The 17,101-nt window shown below is 36.1% G+C and overlaps 2 protein-coding genes across 2 annotated transcripts; both read right to left on the bottom strand.

Annotated features, from left to right (window-relative positions):
• Positions 1 to 3,820: 3,820 nt before the first annotated feature.
• LOC147535329 (receptor-like protein EIX2) lies at positions 3,821 to 6,414 on the bottom strand. Its single transcript, XM_086651169.1, has one exon. It carries the CDS (start codon positions 5,720 to 5,722, stop codon positions 3,944 to 3,946), a length of 1,779 nt encoding a protein of 592 aa, XP_086507295.1. The 5' UTR covers positions 5,723 to 6,414; the 3' UTR covers positions 3,821 to 3,943.
• A 371-nt stretch (positions 6,415 to 6,785) lies between these two features.
• LOC147535328 (putative LRR receptor-like serine/threonine-protein kinase At1g63430) lies at positions 6,786 to 11,725 on the bottom strand. The gene is made up of 13 exons (XM_086651164.1): positions 11,098 to 11,725; positions 10,848 to 10,986; positions 10,233 to 10,304; positions 9,995 to 10,138; positions 9,753 to 9,902; positions 9,093 to 9,209; positions 8,879 to 8,943; positions 8,509 to 8,766; positions 8,193 to 8,398; positions 7,933 to 8,065; positions 7,689 to 7,846; positions 7,301 to 7,510; positions 6,786 to 7,207 (listed from the first exon to the last, which is right to left on the bottom strand). The coding sequence occupies exons 1-13, from the start codon at positions 11,183 to 11,185 to the stop codon at positions 6,962 to 6,964; spliced, it is 1,986 nt and encodes a 661-aa protein (XP_086507290.1). The 5' UTR covers positions 11,186 to 11,725; the 3' UTR covers positions 6,786 to 6,961.
• Positions 11,726 to 17,101: the final 5,376 nt, after the last annotated feature.

Here is a 17,101-nt window from a genome sequence, read left to right as displayed (position 1 = left end):
TACTTGGTTGTAGGGATCTGGCTAGAGGTATGGTTCAATACTTGATACACGATGGCACAAAAACCTTTTTCTGGAGAGATGTTTGGCACCCTATGGGATCACTTATCGACTATTTCAAAGCTAATGGTCGATTTGTTTACAATATGAGGGAAGACGCCTTGGTATCGGACTTCTTACTAGAGGGTCGTTGGGAGTTCTCTGACCAGATTGGGCATGTTTTCGAGGAGGTTTTTAATACTCTAAATGAAGTTGCGGTGGGAGGGATTGAAAAGGATACGGTGGTATGGAAGATAACTAATACGGGCGACTACACGGTTAGAGATACATACAACTTTATAAGGCGAAAAAAGCAGCTAGTTCCCTGGTCAAAATTAGTTTGGTGTCCGGAGGGGATACCAAAACATTCATTTATAACCTGGATCGCCATGAAACGAGGGTTAAAGACCAAAGTAAAGTTAAAATCATGGGGGCTGGATATAGATGAGGTATGTCCACTTTGTAAAGTAGCTGAAGAGTCCGATGAACACCTTTTTTTTCAATGCTATTATTCTCTTAAGGTATGGACAGATCTTCTAATGTTAATGGGTATTAGGAAAAATGCAACAGGGTGCTGGGCTGACGAAATTGAATGGTGTGTTAACACTTTCAAAGGCAACTCCATTATAGGACGACTTGGTAGCATGGTATTTAACGGTTTCTTCTATCACATTTGGATCGAACGCAATAACCGAGTCTTTCGTAGCGAGGAAAAAACAGAACAAATCCTATTCAGGCAAATAGTCAGCGACATCAAAATAAAGGTAATGACGTGGAAACGTAAACCGAATGGGTTCGATGGTGCTCAACAGATCTTAGAACGATGGAATCTGACTGTACCACTATCATTTCAAGTATCGAAAACTTGTAAATGGGCAGGCCCTAGTATGGATCAGATTCTAATCAATACCGATGGGGCATTTGATGAAGTCTCAGGAGGTTATGGTGCGATCTTGAGAACCTCACGAGGTGAGCCTATAATAGCAGCAGCAGCATGGTCAGAGAGGAGGTCGGTAATTATGCATGAGATGCAGGGAATTTGCTTAGGATTAAAGCTAGCGGCGAAATTTGGTAAAAGACGAGTTAAGATCGCTACGGACTCCTCCCTTGCTGTTACGATTTTGTCTTATGAGGGGAAGAAGCCTCCCTGGCAACTTATCCGTGTAGTCCGAGAAATATGGGAGTTATGGAGGCAAATGGACGAATGCTCTATTCAACATGTTTACCGAGAAATCAACCAAGCAGCAGATTACCTATCGAAAATGAAGCCAGTATCGGGATATATAGAGATGTTACCACATAATCTACCTGCTGACCTTCAGAAGATTGTAGATGACGACAAAAGAGGAGTTATTAGAGTACGACGTAGCTAGTTAGCAAGACAACATTTGCTCTATTCTTTATTGTTTATTCGTTTATTTGTTTCTCTCTTGACTTTTTGATGTTTTATTGCTTTTTCTCTAGTTTTTTCTAGTCCTCTTTGTTCGGGTTCGGGCCCTTTATTCCCGCTGACAAATTCAAATAAAAAAAGTCGGTGAGGCGGTGGGATTAAGGTTTTAGTGGCTATATAAACTAAAACCCTAGGAGATATTTGTGTCAAATTCTCTTGTGTAACTTGTTTGCTTACCATAGTGGAAATCATCGGGCCGTTGTCGCCGTGGAGTAGGTCTCACCAACCGAACCACGTAAATCTCTTTTGTTCTATGTGATTGTTCTTTATTTCCTATTGCTTTTCTTGGATTACTAGATTTCGGTCATAACAAACCTCAATTCTCATACAAAACCGATTATAAATCCCAACGAGGTTAACAAAAAGACATGATGATCACTTTATAAGTGTGAAGAAGAACTTCGTCTCTTTAGCTAGTTTTTGAGGTGAGAAAAAACCCAAGATCACCTCAGGACAAGGAAGTCCAAGACCACAACCACAAGCAAAACTTCGAAATTCGGAATCTTCCTAATCATGACTCAAGTAATCAATTTTTTTTACAATGATGTAAACCGTGTTATGTGGTGGGGTCAAATTGAAGAGACTTGTTGAGATTCAAGAAGGCTATGTAAACTAGGGCTTTGAATTTCAAACAAGCATGTTATTTTCATGGAAGCAAACATCATAATCCCTTGGCTGTCTTGAGGAACAAAACTGCAGCTTGGCATTAATGAAGATGGAGAAAACTTGGCAATTACTAATTGCTTCTTTTGATGAAACAAGTGAATGAAGGCTACAAATATCCATGCTTATTCACAAGTTTAATCCATCCCATCTCAAGTGAGTTTCTCCTTTGTACAAACTCACATGTTGAAACTAAATCAAGTAAACATAGAAAAACAATAAGAAAGTAAACAATCACACAGAACAAAGGGATGTACTTGTATCGTAATCAAGGACCAATCTTTTTCAAATATTCACAGCCTTTATTCTCTCTCAAATCAATCACATTATATTTGTAATATTTCTTTGATTATTAAAATTATTATTGTAGATTTAATTTTTGAATTTCTTATCCATGTAATCCGTCCGTATAGATGTAATGTATTACTATATAATGAGAAGGGAGCGGCTAAAGGCCCCGAAAAAGTTGTTGTTAACACCCGGTGGGGAAGATTGAATCCGAAAGCCAAAAAGTAGTGTTTCAGACTCGGCCAGTCCGAGAGGTTTTAGACTGACATTTGCTTTGGTTTTTCGACGGGGGAGGGGGGACGGGAGGGCCAGTCCAACACCTAAAGAAAGGGCTCGGACATTGACCAGTCCGAAAACTTCGGATTGGCCAGTTCGAAAACTTAGGATTAGCCAGTTCGAAATGGTATCTTGCCATAACTTTACGTTAAGACAAATTTAACCTAATTTGATTGTTCAATACTAGATCTAATTTTATTGTTCAGTAGTAGATCTGAATATGATTTGTGTTTTAGGGTTTGATGTTTTAAAATTACTTGGTTGGGGCAGTCAGACGTACGGTTGTTGTCCACAAGTTTTTGAACACTAATGAATTTTCACTCTCCAATGAATGGGGATTTTAAAGACGCAGCAAGAGTTTTCCAGGGCGCCTTTTTTTCTTCATATTTTCCCTTAAAATTTTCCTGGAGGTGAACGCCTTTAACACGTACGGGAAGCACCTTTGAAACTGTTAGTGAAAATAATTCTCTCGACCAAAGGTAGGATGATGCATATAATAGCATTCTTTCCCGCCAAATACTAACTTCTCTTTGAATTCTCTAATATATATTGTCACTTAAGGATGGTTTATATGAATATGGCAAGTTAGTCCTAAATCTAACCCTGGAGGTTCGAGTATGATTAGTTATATACTCTGTGACAAACACAAACGAAGTTGGGAAAAGGGAAGTTGCTAATTGTGGAATAGTCTGTTCCAATCGAACACTAATTGTGTCGTCCTCCTCAACTTCTTCCTCTTTCGCTGTGCCGTGCTCGTCAGATTCTTGAAGTTTCTTATCTCCATTGATGCAGTTCTTTAGTGGAGGACCAATATAACTCGACTCGTTTAAACTGCGAAGTTGGGTAATTAATAGAATTTCCCTGATAGAGTGATAGGTTATTATATTACAAGTTTAAGTGACTAAAACAACTTAAGTTCACCATGCTATGAGGAATTAAGCTTGAAAGTTTGTTTCTTGATGAGTCAAGAGATCCTACTAAATTCATCTCGCTTTATTTGTCAGATAAGTTCTTGGGGGAGTCCTACAGATAAGTTGTTGTAAAACTGCTGAAACATCTCAGAATCAATCCTAACAAATTGTCGTAAGAAAGGTCTAACAGCTGAAGTGAACTGAGATGACAGAGTTCTTGAGAAAATAGTATAACTATAGACACCAACTCTTCTTGTTCAGTTACAGAAAAGCGAAGTTTATTATTACATTGAAGATAAAACTCATCAGTGTAAGACTATTATTTCTTCTTCTGCTTTACAGAAGTACATAAACTGTATATTATATCATCCAGAAACCTAAAATAAGCATACCTCCAAGTCTTGTTCACCAATAAAACACCCCACAAACACCAAAAACCTACCACAAATCCTAATGGTAGCCACATATAAAACCATTTCATCTCAATCCAATCTTCATCGCCCTCCATTAGTTCTTCACCTTCACCATTTGGTGTTTTTTGATGTTGTCCATCTTTGTCACATTTATCGAGTGGAAGACCACGGAGATCATGGTTCCCCGTATAGCTCAACTCGGAAAAACTTTGCAGTTGGGTGCCGGAAGGAATTTCCCCTGACAAGTTATTATATGACAAGTTCAATAAACCAAGAAAAGTTAAGTCCACCATGCTCTGAGGGATGGAACCCGATAATCTGTTGTTCGACAAATCAAGCGATTCAAGTGAGTTTAAATGACCAATTTCTTTTGGAATTCCTCCGGTAAAACTATTATCCGCTAAGTTCAACGTTTGCAATCTGAAGAGGTAAGTCAGTTCTTCGGGGATCTCTCCATATAAATTGTTATTTGAAAGGTCGATACCAGTAACAAGTTTAATCAAACTTTCTCCGTATGTCATTTTTTGACCTTTTGCCACGAAGTCTACTGTACCCATGCTATCAAGTGTATCGGGATCCACACTAAATTCTTCGGGGTTCTCGCCACTAAAATTGCTAAAGCATTTTGGAATTGATCCAGACAGATTGTTATGACCCAAATCCAGTATTAGAAGCCTAATAAGGTAACAAATTTTTTGAGGAATTTCTCCATGAACCTCATTGGAATGTAGTCCCAGAATTGAGAGGCTATCACTAAGTTCTCCTATCCATGTTGGTATTACACCTGTGAGTCTATTCTCACCAAGATCGATTATTGTCAACTTGGTACAATTTTGCAATGAGGAAGTTAATTCTCCACTGAGTGAATTTTTTTGTAATTGCAATGTTTGAAGTTGACTAAGAAGGCCCATAGAACTTGGAACGTTCCCTGTTATGTTGTTGCTGTGTAAACTTATCAATAGCAAGGATCTCTGATGAAACCAACACTCAGAAAGATTTCCAGATAGTTGATTTTCCGAGAGATTCAAAATTGACAATGAATTCATATCTTTTACTGGACTACATAGTAAATCAAAAATAGATCCTGAAAAGGAATTTTTTGAAAGATCAAGTGCAGCGACAGTAGAAGATATACGAGGTAAGTTACCTTTAAATAAGTTTGAGTTGAAGTAAATTACTACTCCCATCAATAACACATTTGATAAGTCCCCCTCAAGTTGATTGTGTGATATATCTAAATAGTCTAATTGGGAAGTCATGTTCCAAAACCAACTAGGAACCGAATCAGATATTCCAGCATTCGATATGTCTAGGTCTTCGAGGTCTTTTTGGGTTTGTAACCATTCAGGAAATCGATGTCCCACTGAACAGTTTCGAAGTCCTACTTGTCGGAGTTGAAAAGGAGGAAGCCAGTTAGGGCTCAAGTTTAGAACCATTGAACTGATACTTAATACATGTAGTTTCTTAAGATTAACGAGGTGAGCTTCTGTTACATCACCTTCTAGCATGTTACTGGAGATTCTTAATTGTATTAAATTCGTGAGATGCCCAACACTTTCTGGCAAAGACCCACTTAACTTGTTGTCCCTAAGGTCTAAGAATCTCAACAATGACAATCTTCCTAGTGACATAGGAATTGAACCAGAAAATGAGTTATCTGCAAGATACAATAATTCCAGATTCATAAGACTTCCCAATTCATCAGGTAACCGTCCAGAAAGTAGATTATCTTCCAAGTTTAACCATTTCAATTTGCTCGCAGAACATCTAGATGAATTTGTAAATAATATTGATGATATCTCTCCTTGAAGCTTGTTGTGAGACAAATCTAATACCTCCAAGTTGCAAAGATTTCCCAAGGTTTTTGGTATCTCCCCTTCCAACTCATAATTCTCACTCAAATCAAGATAATAAAGACTTTAAAGGTTACCTAGTTGAGGAGGAACCTTGCCAATAAAACCATTAAAATTCAAATCAAGATGCTCTAAATTTTGAAGTGAACACAAGAAAGATGGTATCCGAATCCTTGTGAAAAGGTTATAACTTAAGTCTAAGTGATACAAATGTTTCAACTCCAACAGAGAAGAATTTAGTTCGCCACTCAACGCAAACTCTTTAAGTTGAAGTTGAACAACATCACCGTCAGTTTTGTTTATGCAAATCACTCCATTCCATTGGCAGCAATCGTTACCAACCCAATACCAGAGTTTATAAGAATAATTAAGATTATGTTTGAAGTTAATAAGAGCTTCTCTTTCTCTTGGATTGCAAGCAGCGTTAAACTTGATCATGTTACATGAAGACAACAGAATGGAAATAGCCGCTATTATCAATAATCTAATTATAAGCTCCATGATTTATTTATTTAAAGAACGACATGTACAACGTAGAGAAAGTAAAGTGTTCATATATAGTAGTTAATGGTTCTGCAGAAAAAAGGACCTACGAATTAAAGACTTGACCACTTACATACTCTGTCACATACTCTGTCATGACAGGACTAGCGAAGACTAGACGGAACTTTTTATATAGAATAATCAGATATTGTGCAAGTATCGTGTATAGATCAGATCGGGGTTGTTGTTCCATTAAAAAAATAGGTCCTACCGGGAGTTGACCCGTGGTCACTGGATTCAAAGTCCAGAGTGCTAACCACTACAATATAGAACCACTTGATGCCCTACTACTCGCCCAATTGTTTCTCTAGTAATGACATCTTGTCCAAAACAACAAAGGAAAAGAAGAAAGTATCAAAACTATATTATTATTCATTCAAAGTTTAACTACTCTCACAATAACTACATGTACAGATTAAAAGAAAATATTCTCATTAATAAAGATGAAAGAATGGAAAGACAAGTGGAAGAAATGAGAAGTATTTCGATTATAAGTTCGGATTTACATCGTGTTAGAATCAGTATAGACTATGAAGAAATTGCAAGCTCTGCCCATGCCAATGAAGACTCTGAAAAATCTATAGAATTAGATGTATGAATTCCATTTTCTAACATGGAGCACATTAACTGCATCGATGGTCGCTTTGTGGGGCCAGACAAGATGCAGAGTTTTACCACTTCGCATATTACCTTAAGATCCTCGAATTTGAAATGTCTCAATTCGGGATCTACTAGATAAGATATTACTTCTGGATGTTCTACGTATTCTTTGGCCTGCAATTCGAAGAGTTCCAACATCGAAACATAAGGACCGATAATGAATTAATTTGTGTAACAAAACAAGTTTTCTTATATATTCATTCTTACCCAATCAAGCAGGTTCCCTCTGTCCTTACAATATGCAGGTCTCCCGCTGATTATTTCGAGTAGGAGTAATCCAAAAGCAAATACGTTATCGTGGACATCCTGGTTAGGCATTTCCCGTAATTCTGGAAACTTTTTATCTCCGTTGCTGATGAGACTCGACTTATTCTCCACCCTTGCAAGTACAGTATTCCATCTTTCAAAATCAACCAGCTACACAGAGTAAATGATCAATGTTCGTAAGAAATGAGAATTCCTTGGGACAGCATAGATAGCATTTCTTCAAAAAAATTCATAGTTAAATCTGAGTCACGATCTTGAACTGATTCCTAGATAGTCTTCTACACGACTTCGATAATTTTTATCTTTCTGAAAATGTATTTGAGCATACCTTGGGAGAAAAATCTTCTGTGAGATAGATTGATGTAGAGTTTAGTGCAGATATTGTGAATGGAGGATCAAGTTCTGTGTGCAAATATCTTAGACCACGAGCAATGCCTATAATGATTTTGATGCGTCTTCTCCAAGATAATTGACATCCTTCACCATCTAAAGAATATCGACGATCTTAGTATCAAGCCCCTTAATCATGATTAAGTCTTTCATATGAAATGAATAGAAACAAAAGGACTTACAGTGGAGGTGCTCATATAGTGTTCCATTCGATGTATATTCAAAGACGATCATTCTTGAAAATGGGTCGTTCTCTCTGCAATAGCCTAGTATCCTTCCAGTGTTATCGTGATTTAATCTTGCTAGATCTGCTACCTGAGGGACATAATCGCGAATTCATTTCAAAATTTTCAACTTTAGAGAAACCAACTAAGCGTTATTTGGACTGCGAAAATGCACAAATCACCGCATACTATGCCTAGTCTAAGTAGGGAGCTGTTACCTGTCTCTGAAAATAAAGTTCAAGATAGGATGTCCAATGCTTTTCTACGGCACATAAAGAGATCACAGCAACTTCAGACCCATCTTTCATGATCCCTTTATAGACTAGAGTGTCCGGGCAAGAGCCAATGATATTGCTGAAATCTTCACAAGCTATTTCTAGCTCCTGTCTACTCAACCTCGCCACATCGTTCAGCATATCAGAGTCTATAGCAAAACCAAAACAAAAATGAAGTCAAGACTAGAGACTATCTAGAAAAACTCAAGTACAACTCGAAATATTTAGAATACAATCATTCTTACTTCGACAAACTTACCTATATCTATCTTGACTTGTCTGTTCCCATTTCCTGCTTTCTTCTTCAGTTTCATAACACAGTGTTTCCCCTTACATTTTCTAACAGCTACAAGAAGAGCAAATAGTAAGATGAATCCTACTATGCTTCCGGTTATCACTTCCAGAGCAAAGAGCCATGTAGGTTTTGCTCCCCCATTATGTTTTGGTAAATCTTTTGTATGTTGGTGTTGGTACTCCAGGACGGATCCTTGACGGCTTTCTGTTGGTGGAGAAGCACCTGCAAATGAATCGTATTAATGATCATATTCCACATTTCACGAGGTGGAAAAAGAAAGAGATTCACTATTTCGCGTCTTGTATTCTTTTAACAAAACTCAATGGATACACACCACATTGGGAAGCATGACGTTGTTTGGAGGTTGTGTTTTGTAAACAGTTTCCTTCAAAACTTGATCTGCAAAATAAAGAAGGATAAGAATGTTAATTGCCATCAAAATAGGAGTGGTCTTATGAGCTGCTAGAAGTGAGGTTTTAGGTTCTTTCTGACCTTCGCAACAAAAAAAAAAAAACAGGACTCAGTACAATAAAGTGGAGGTGAGGTACCCTGGAAGATACTTCAGACACTGCGGTATTTTCCCGACGAAGAAATTGTATGAGAAATCTGCATCCTTTAGCTGAGTTGAACGACAAAAGCCAGTGGCATTTGCAGGCGCGGCATACCTGGTACATCAGAATTATATTCCCATTTGCCTTGTGATCCAGGAACATGTTTCCAAAAGCAATTTTATGCTCAAACTAGTCTCTCGTACTCTAACAGTTGTTTTCTACTTCACTCTGAAAATCTAATATGCATACATGATTTTATTATAAGTACCAACATTATTATTTTTATAATATTACAGGTGACTCTTAAAAATACTAAAAAATGCAAATTATATTTCGTTCAGTCAGGAAATGGTTCCAAATTATTAATGTCGGATTATACCCCCATGAAATTGTTTTCCGATAGTTCAGCAGATAAGAGTACAACTAGTGATAAGAAGCTCATATAGATTAAAGATACACTTGATAACATTCATCCTAAGCTATCTTATGAAGCAAACATAGCTTAAAATCCATAAACTACTCGTCAATGTCTTCAGCTTGTATAGTAATTTATAAGCATGTCCGATCCTTAAATTTCTCATGGTAGTCAATCAGGAACTGGAAATATTTAATGGGGTGTAACCTTAAAAGGAAAAAAACGAAAGGAACTCAACTTACATCTCATGCATGTCCGACGTAAAACTTGAGTTGCTGCTGCCAGGAACATTGCCTTGAAGTTTGTTTCTTTCCAGATGAAGCTCAACAAGGTTCCTCAAGTTCCCAAGGCCAGCAGGCAAACTTCCAATCAACTCATTAGATTGAAGATTTCTTCACACATAGTAAACAGTAGAGTCAGAGAAAGCCGAAAAGAATAAAACGAAAGAGAAATTTTCGAGAAGAGTCAAACCATGGCCACCCACATTTTTGTGATGCTTGTCAAGGATCCGAACTCCGGAGGAATGGGCCCAGACAATTCATTCATTCCCAAATCTAAGACCTTGAGGCTTTTTATTTTGCCAAGTTCTTTGGGTATCGACCCAAGGAGATTGTTTTTGCGCAAGATTCTGTAAACACAACAATTATTAAAAATGACAAGTGAAGGAAGCAAAAAAGAAACAGATATCACATAATATTGTAATTCCGTAGAAGAAAACATACAGATCTTGCAAGGAGGACAATTTGCTCAATGTTGGTGAGATAAATCCTTTTAGAGATGAATTAGAAAGATTTCTGCAAAAAACCACATAAGGAAATATCTTTATCATCTACGAACCACAAATTTCTGCAAGAGTAATGCTAAAGAACAAGAAAAACTAGGCAGACTCTGGGCATAAATCTTATGTGGTTTGCCATGATTCGTGGTTCAGTAAATCTGCCTAATTTTTCTTCTTCCCTTGCATTTGCAATTTTCATCTTATTTATCGTTGTATCGCCAAAAATTTTATACTGAAGTCAAATACATAAATAATATAACTTACAATTTAATACTGAAAAACAACCAAGTTAGTCAACAGCACACAAAAAAACAAGGAAATTAAACTTCAAAAATCTTGTAAGAAAAATTACACACAATTTCTACTTGAGCTCAACCAAATTTTCTAATCTAGGAAACCCATAAAACCACCTAACCCAAATCAAGACCTTCAATTGAGTTGAACATTGAAGTTAAAAAAAGCAAATACCAACCAAAAGTATTGCATTTAAGTTCACCATATCAAATGAAACTATATAGGTAAAAGCTACTAAAGTTAGGGAAAAGGGGGCATTACTTACAGAGCTATAACATGATTATGTGCTTCTGAACAAGTAATTCCAAACCAGTCACAAGGATCTTCATCAAGAAAATTCCAATTTGACAAAACCATCAAAGGGTCTTCATATATAGCTTCTTTGAATGCTTTAAGAACCAAAACTATAAAAACCCAAAAACCTAATTAGCAAATTCTCTTCAAATGGTAAATCAATTGCAGATATAAACCAATAAACTCAAAACAAGAATTTGTAAAATAAGAAAATTACTTACTTTCATTAGATGGAAAAGATTCACAACCCACTAAAAGAACTCCATAAGTGAACCAAATAATCTGAAAATAACTAACTAATCTTCTCATTATACCCACACTCCTAAATCCACAACTAACTAACTTATTTTGGAAATGAAATTGAGGGTTTTACAGAGAAACCCACAACATGAGATTTCTAATGAAACTTGGGGGTATTCTAATGAGTTTTAACAACTCTTGAAGAAAATGAAGACATGGGTATAGCTTGAAATGAAGAAATGAATGAAACCCATATCCAAAACAATGAAAGACTTGAAGGGTAATCATCCAAAGTAGCTAAAAATAAGTAAATGAAGAAAACCCCATAAATGTGAAACTTTAGTTCAAAGCGAGGTTGTTAGGGTTTAAACTATAATAGATAGATTCCAAAAAAGTTTTAAATATTTTTTCTGAAACAGAAAAAAAAAAAAATCAGTAGAAGAAAGAGAAGAGTTGTTTGGATCATATATTAATTTGTAATTTTTTTTTTATTTGCTTATTTTTGGCGAATTTTTGGCGGTTTTTATAATTAATAATTTATTTTTGGAAAGATTTTTGTCTTCTTTTAATATTCGTTGGAGTAATGGTAGCTGGGAAATCAATTTTCTCGGGTACGGAATGATGAGAGTTTCTTTTCTCAGAGGACGATGATATAGTGCTTCGCGCTTCAGAATGTCTCTTTGTGGGTGGTGAATTGATCCAACGGTTAATAATCATGTTCTTTTGATTTGAATCGTTGATCTTGTTCGAGTACAATCAAAACGTTGACTTTATGGTGATCCGTTTGAAAATGTTTGAATTGTTTAATTTGAGGACATTGGATACGCCTACCAAGTTATTGTGTTGTACGAATAATGGTACGAATGAAAGGCAGGATAACATTTAATGAAGGGTTCAATTGTAGTTGTGGGGGTCCGATTTCCATGCCACACATCTTTATAGCACGATTTAGATCGGAATTATGAAACCTAAAAATAGAAACTCAATTTTGATCCTTTTTTGCCTTCTCTCACCTAAAAGAAAATAATGAGACTAGGGGCTTCCAAAAATATAGATATTTGACTGCAACCAATATAGTAAATCTAAAGACCTAAGGCCAATTACTAAGGGTGTTTCTAAAGGCCACTAGTCTTTTTATTCGGGTTCGTCTTCACTTTTGACACTCTACCTGAGTTTTGGACTAGTCTCAGTCTGTGTTGTTCAAGCCTAGTATGGAGTAGCTTCAGTCTGAATGTCCTCATGCTTGCATAATCCGTGGGATGCAGAAACAGAAGACAGGCGTGAGTAAAAAGGAGACCACCTATAGATGCTTACAATTATCAATTACTGAATAAGATAAACTCATTACTAGTTAGTGTTGAACAGATAAGCCAAAAAGAACTCTTAAAAATAAACAAACGAAAGTGAGATAAGTTTGAACTCAAAATTGACCATTCCTTGAATTCTAATGTCAAAATCGACCTTAAAAATATTTTGTTTTCATTCTATATTATTATTATTGGGAGAGATTTATAGTTTATTATGATTGTTTTAGTACAAATAATAATATTTAATAAGGTGTAGTTATTATGTAGGGTAGAGTATAAGTAAACCAAAACTGAGTCCACCAACATTTGATAGATACGTAAACTTAAAAATGAAATTGATACATCCAGACACCATTTGTCTATGTACAGGCTTATTTAAGGAGAAACATGAAGAATTTTAAAGCATGTTAGATTTGGTACGTGACCCACCTCCCGCCACTTGGTAGAAATCAAAGTCACATGGAAACATAAGTAATAAGTACATATAATGGGCATTCTCTGTATGAACTGTGGGTCAATGGGCCTCTAACCATTCATTTAGATGGGCCTAACTCCCTATGATCTTTCAATTCCTTCAAGTTCTCATTTTACATCATAATAGGAGTAACTTTTTTGGGTCACTTGAGTCATAATAAGGAAGATTCCGAACTTTGAAGTTTTACTTGTGGTTGTTGTCTTCGACTTCCTTGTCCTCAAGTGGTTTTGGGTATTTCTCATCTGAAAAACTAACTGAAGAGACGAAGTTCTTCCTCACACTTATAAAATGACCACCGTGTCTTTCTGTAATTAATACATGAGTATAATATAACCTCGTGGGGGATTTATAATCGGTTTAATTTCGATTATGTCCCAAGTTTGTTTTGACATCTTCCTCATTGAGTTAATTTTTAAAAACAATTCTTCTCGAATGAGACACTATAAAGATTCTTGTGTAGGAAAAGTCCAAGGTCAATGTGTTTAGTAAACTCAATTACAATAAAAATTTGTTGGTTCACTTTCAAGGAGTGAAAATCAAATTCAAAAAAACATATCTTCAACACAAAAAAAAAAATCAATGAAACTTGTAGAAGGAGCTACCCTCATTTTCAAGGTTAAAAAAAAATGGAATTGTTAACAATCAAACAAGCCAATAGATGTTTCAGAGGCCCATTGTGCTTATATATGAAGTTAGACTATATTTTTAGTGCTCAAGGCTTTTCCTTGTACCTAGTTATGGAGCTTTAGTTTGATAATTCTTTGTTTCTTTGCTGTTGTACTTGTGTCGACACCGAAAAACCTTAGTATGGGTAATGCCTTTTGTAATCCAATAGAGAGAAAAGCTCTTCTAAAGTTCAAACATGATCTTAAAGATCCTTCAAATCATCTCTCTAATTGGTTTGGGAAAGATTGTTGCAAATGGAATGGAGTAATTTGTAACAACAAAACTAGAAACAATGTTGTTCAACTTCATCTTGGTGATTTTTCATTGAGTGGTGAACTTAATCCTTCTCTCTTGGAGTTGAAATATTTGAATTACTTCAACTTAAGTTCAAATCGTTTCGATGGGACTAGAATACCGCCTTTCTTGGGTTCACTTCAACATTTGAGGAGTATTGACATGTCCCAAGCTGGTTTTAGTGGTAAGGTTCCTCCTCAACTCGGTAACCTTTCACGTCTTTATCATCTTGATATCTCTTCATTCTCGAAAGGATCTCGCTTCCCAAGATCATTCCTTGAGGTTGATGATCTCGAATGGCTTTCTCATCTATCTTCTCTGCAATATCTTGACCTTAGCAACTTGAATCTTACAAAGGTATCTGGTCATTGGCTTCATGTGATTAATATGCTCCCATCTTTATTCGAAATACGACTATCTAATTGTGTACTTAACTATCTTACCAATCTTGTTACTCTTGACATAAGCGAGAGCCATATTCGAGGATCAATTGAGACAGCCATTGGTAACTTGAACTCGCTTGGGAACCTTTGCAACTTGGAGATATTAGATTTGTCTAATAACAAACTTCAAGGAGAGATTTCTGGCTTCCTAGGAAATTCATCCGGATGTTTTGCGAGCAAATTGAAATCGTTAGAATTGCAATATAATCTACTTTCAGGACTATTACCTGATCAATTGGGAAGTCTTAAGAATCTAGAGATAGTCAAACTTAAGGATAACTCATTTTCAGGTTCAATTCCCACGGCGTTAGGGAGATTGCCATCGTTGAGAGAGTTAGATCTTAGCGATAACAAGTTAAATGGGTCTTTGCCAGAAAGTTTCTGGCATCTTACAAATTTACTAGAACTGCGAATTTCCAATAACATGCTTGAAGGTGATGTAACAGAAGCCCACTTTGCCAATCTTAAGAAACTGAAAATGTTAGATATTAGCTCCATGGTTTTAAAGTTGAGCCCTGACTGGGTTCCTACTTTTCGACTTCGAAAAGTATTACTGCGGAATTGTTCAGTGGGGAATCGGTTTCCTGAATGGTTACAAATGCAAGAGGATATTCGGGAAGTAGATATATCTAATACAGGAATTTCCGGTTTAATTCCTAGTTGGTTTTGGAACATGACTTCCCGCTTACACTATTTAAATATATCACACAATCAACTTGAAGGGGAATTATCAAATGTGTTGTTGAAGACTGAATTCGGTGGAAAATTTTACTTGAATTCAAACCGGTTTACAGGTAACTTATCATTTATCGATTCTCATATCGAAACACTTGATCTTTCAAGGAATTCATTTTCAGGGTCTATTTCTGTTTTACTATGTAATCCAATAGAATATATGAATGATTTAGTCTTTCTTGATCTTTCGGAAAATCACCTATCTGGAGAACTTCCTGATTGTTGGTTTTACTGGACATCTTTGGTTCTTATAAGTTTTGAAAGCAACAATATAACAGGGGACATTCCAACTTCCTTAGGGTTTCTACTTCAACTTCAGATGTTACGTTTGCGAAACAATTCTCTCAATGGAGAGTTGCCCTCCTCGTTACGAAACTGTACTAAATTGAAGATGGTCGATCTTGGTGAGAATAGACTTACGGGTAGGGTACCAACATGGATAGGAGAAAGCCTTAAGGAGCTCATCGTTATGCGACTACATGCCAATATGTTTCATGGTGAAATTCCCCAAGAACTCTGTTACCTCACTGATCTTCGAATAATGGATATGGGTCATAACAATCTATCTGGATCAATTCCAAGATGTTTTAGAAATTTTGGTACAATAGGTTCGAAAATTTACACACTTATATGTAGATATACTTGTGAAATTGGCAATATCACAAACACAATGAAATTTATAGTGAAAGGTAAAGAATTGGTAAATGGAGACAATTTGCTCAAACTTGTTGCGGCTATAGACCTATCAAACAACAAATCTCTTTTAAGGTCACTTGAATCGCTTGATTTTTCAAATAATAGTTTGACAGGACTATGGATTTTTCAAATGGAGAGATTCCTGAAGAACTAACAAATCTCTTCGGACTATGGATATTGAACTTAGCAAATAATAGTTTGACAGGAATGATTCCAAATAAAATTGGTCTTTTAAGGTCACTTGAATCGCTTGATTTTTCAAACAACACATTATCAGGTTCAATCCCTCAAAGCATTGCAGACATGATGTTTCTTAGTAACTTGAACTTGTCATATAATAACTTGTCAGGGAAGATACCTTTGGGTTCCCAATTGCAGACTTTTAATGAGTTGAGTTATATCGGAAACCATGATCTTTGTGGTTCTCCACTCATGGAATGTGGCGAAGATGGACAACCTCAAAAAGCACCAAATGGTGATGCTGAAGAACCAATGAAAGATAATGAGGAAGACTGGATTGAGATGAAATGTTTTTATATGGGGCTACTTTTAGGATTTGTGGTGGGTTTTTGGTGTTTGTGGGGTGTTTTGTTGGGGAACAAGACTTGGAGGTATGCTTATTTTAGGTTTCTAGATTATATAATATATAGTTTATGTACTTGTCTTGAGCAGAAGAAAAAAATGAGTTCTCATTAAGTTCACATAGGGTAAGATGTAGTAACAATGTTGCATTTACTGCTCATTTTATCTTTCTATGTAATTAAGAAATCAAATCACCTTGTTTGTATTGTTCTAGTAATTGAGAAGGTATGATTTTTATCTCAAAGATAAATGATGATTTGATTGACATAGTAACTTTCTAAGTAGAGCCATCGATCTTGAGAGTATCCTTCCAATCAATTGATCTTCTAAAAGACTACCTGAATTACCATTGGTAACCTTAAATTGATGTTCTTTGCTGAAAGTGTCTTGAATATTGTAGTCCCATCTGTTACCCGAGGAACTACTTCGATACCCTGACCTTAAATTTTTCGTCCACCCTGTTTACTTATATTTGTCTTAGTCTTACAAAAATGATGTTATTAAAAATGCTTAGATTTTTTGGTTTTGGGAAGTTTTAGTGAGTAAAACTCTTAAAGAAATGTTGAAATCTTGATTCATACCCTCTCCCTCCCCTTATTATAGTTCCCATTTTCTTTGTAAGGTTCCTCCTCAACTCGGTAACCTTTCACGTCTTTACCATCTTGATATATCATTATCAATGTGGACTCTCGAGGTTGATGATCTTGAATGGCTTTATCATCTATCTTCTCTGCAATATCTTGACCTTAGTTATTTAAACCTTCCAAAGGTGTCTAATTACTGGCCT

This window comes from Eschscholzia californica, unplaced genomic scaffold (assembly GCF_041429995.1).
Source record: "Eschscholzia californica isolate CP2 unplaced genomic scaffold, dmEscCali1.0.p SCAF_6, whole genome shotgun sequence".
Taxonomy (NCBI): domain Eukaryota; kingdom Viridiplantae; phylum Streptophyta; class Magnoliopsida; order Ranunculales; family Papaveraceae; genus Eschscholzia; species Eschscholzia californica.
The sequence above is the reverse complement of the archived record's forward strand: the minus strand, read 5'-3'. Positions and strand labels throughout refer to the sequence as shown.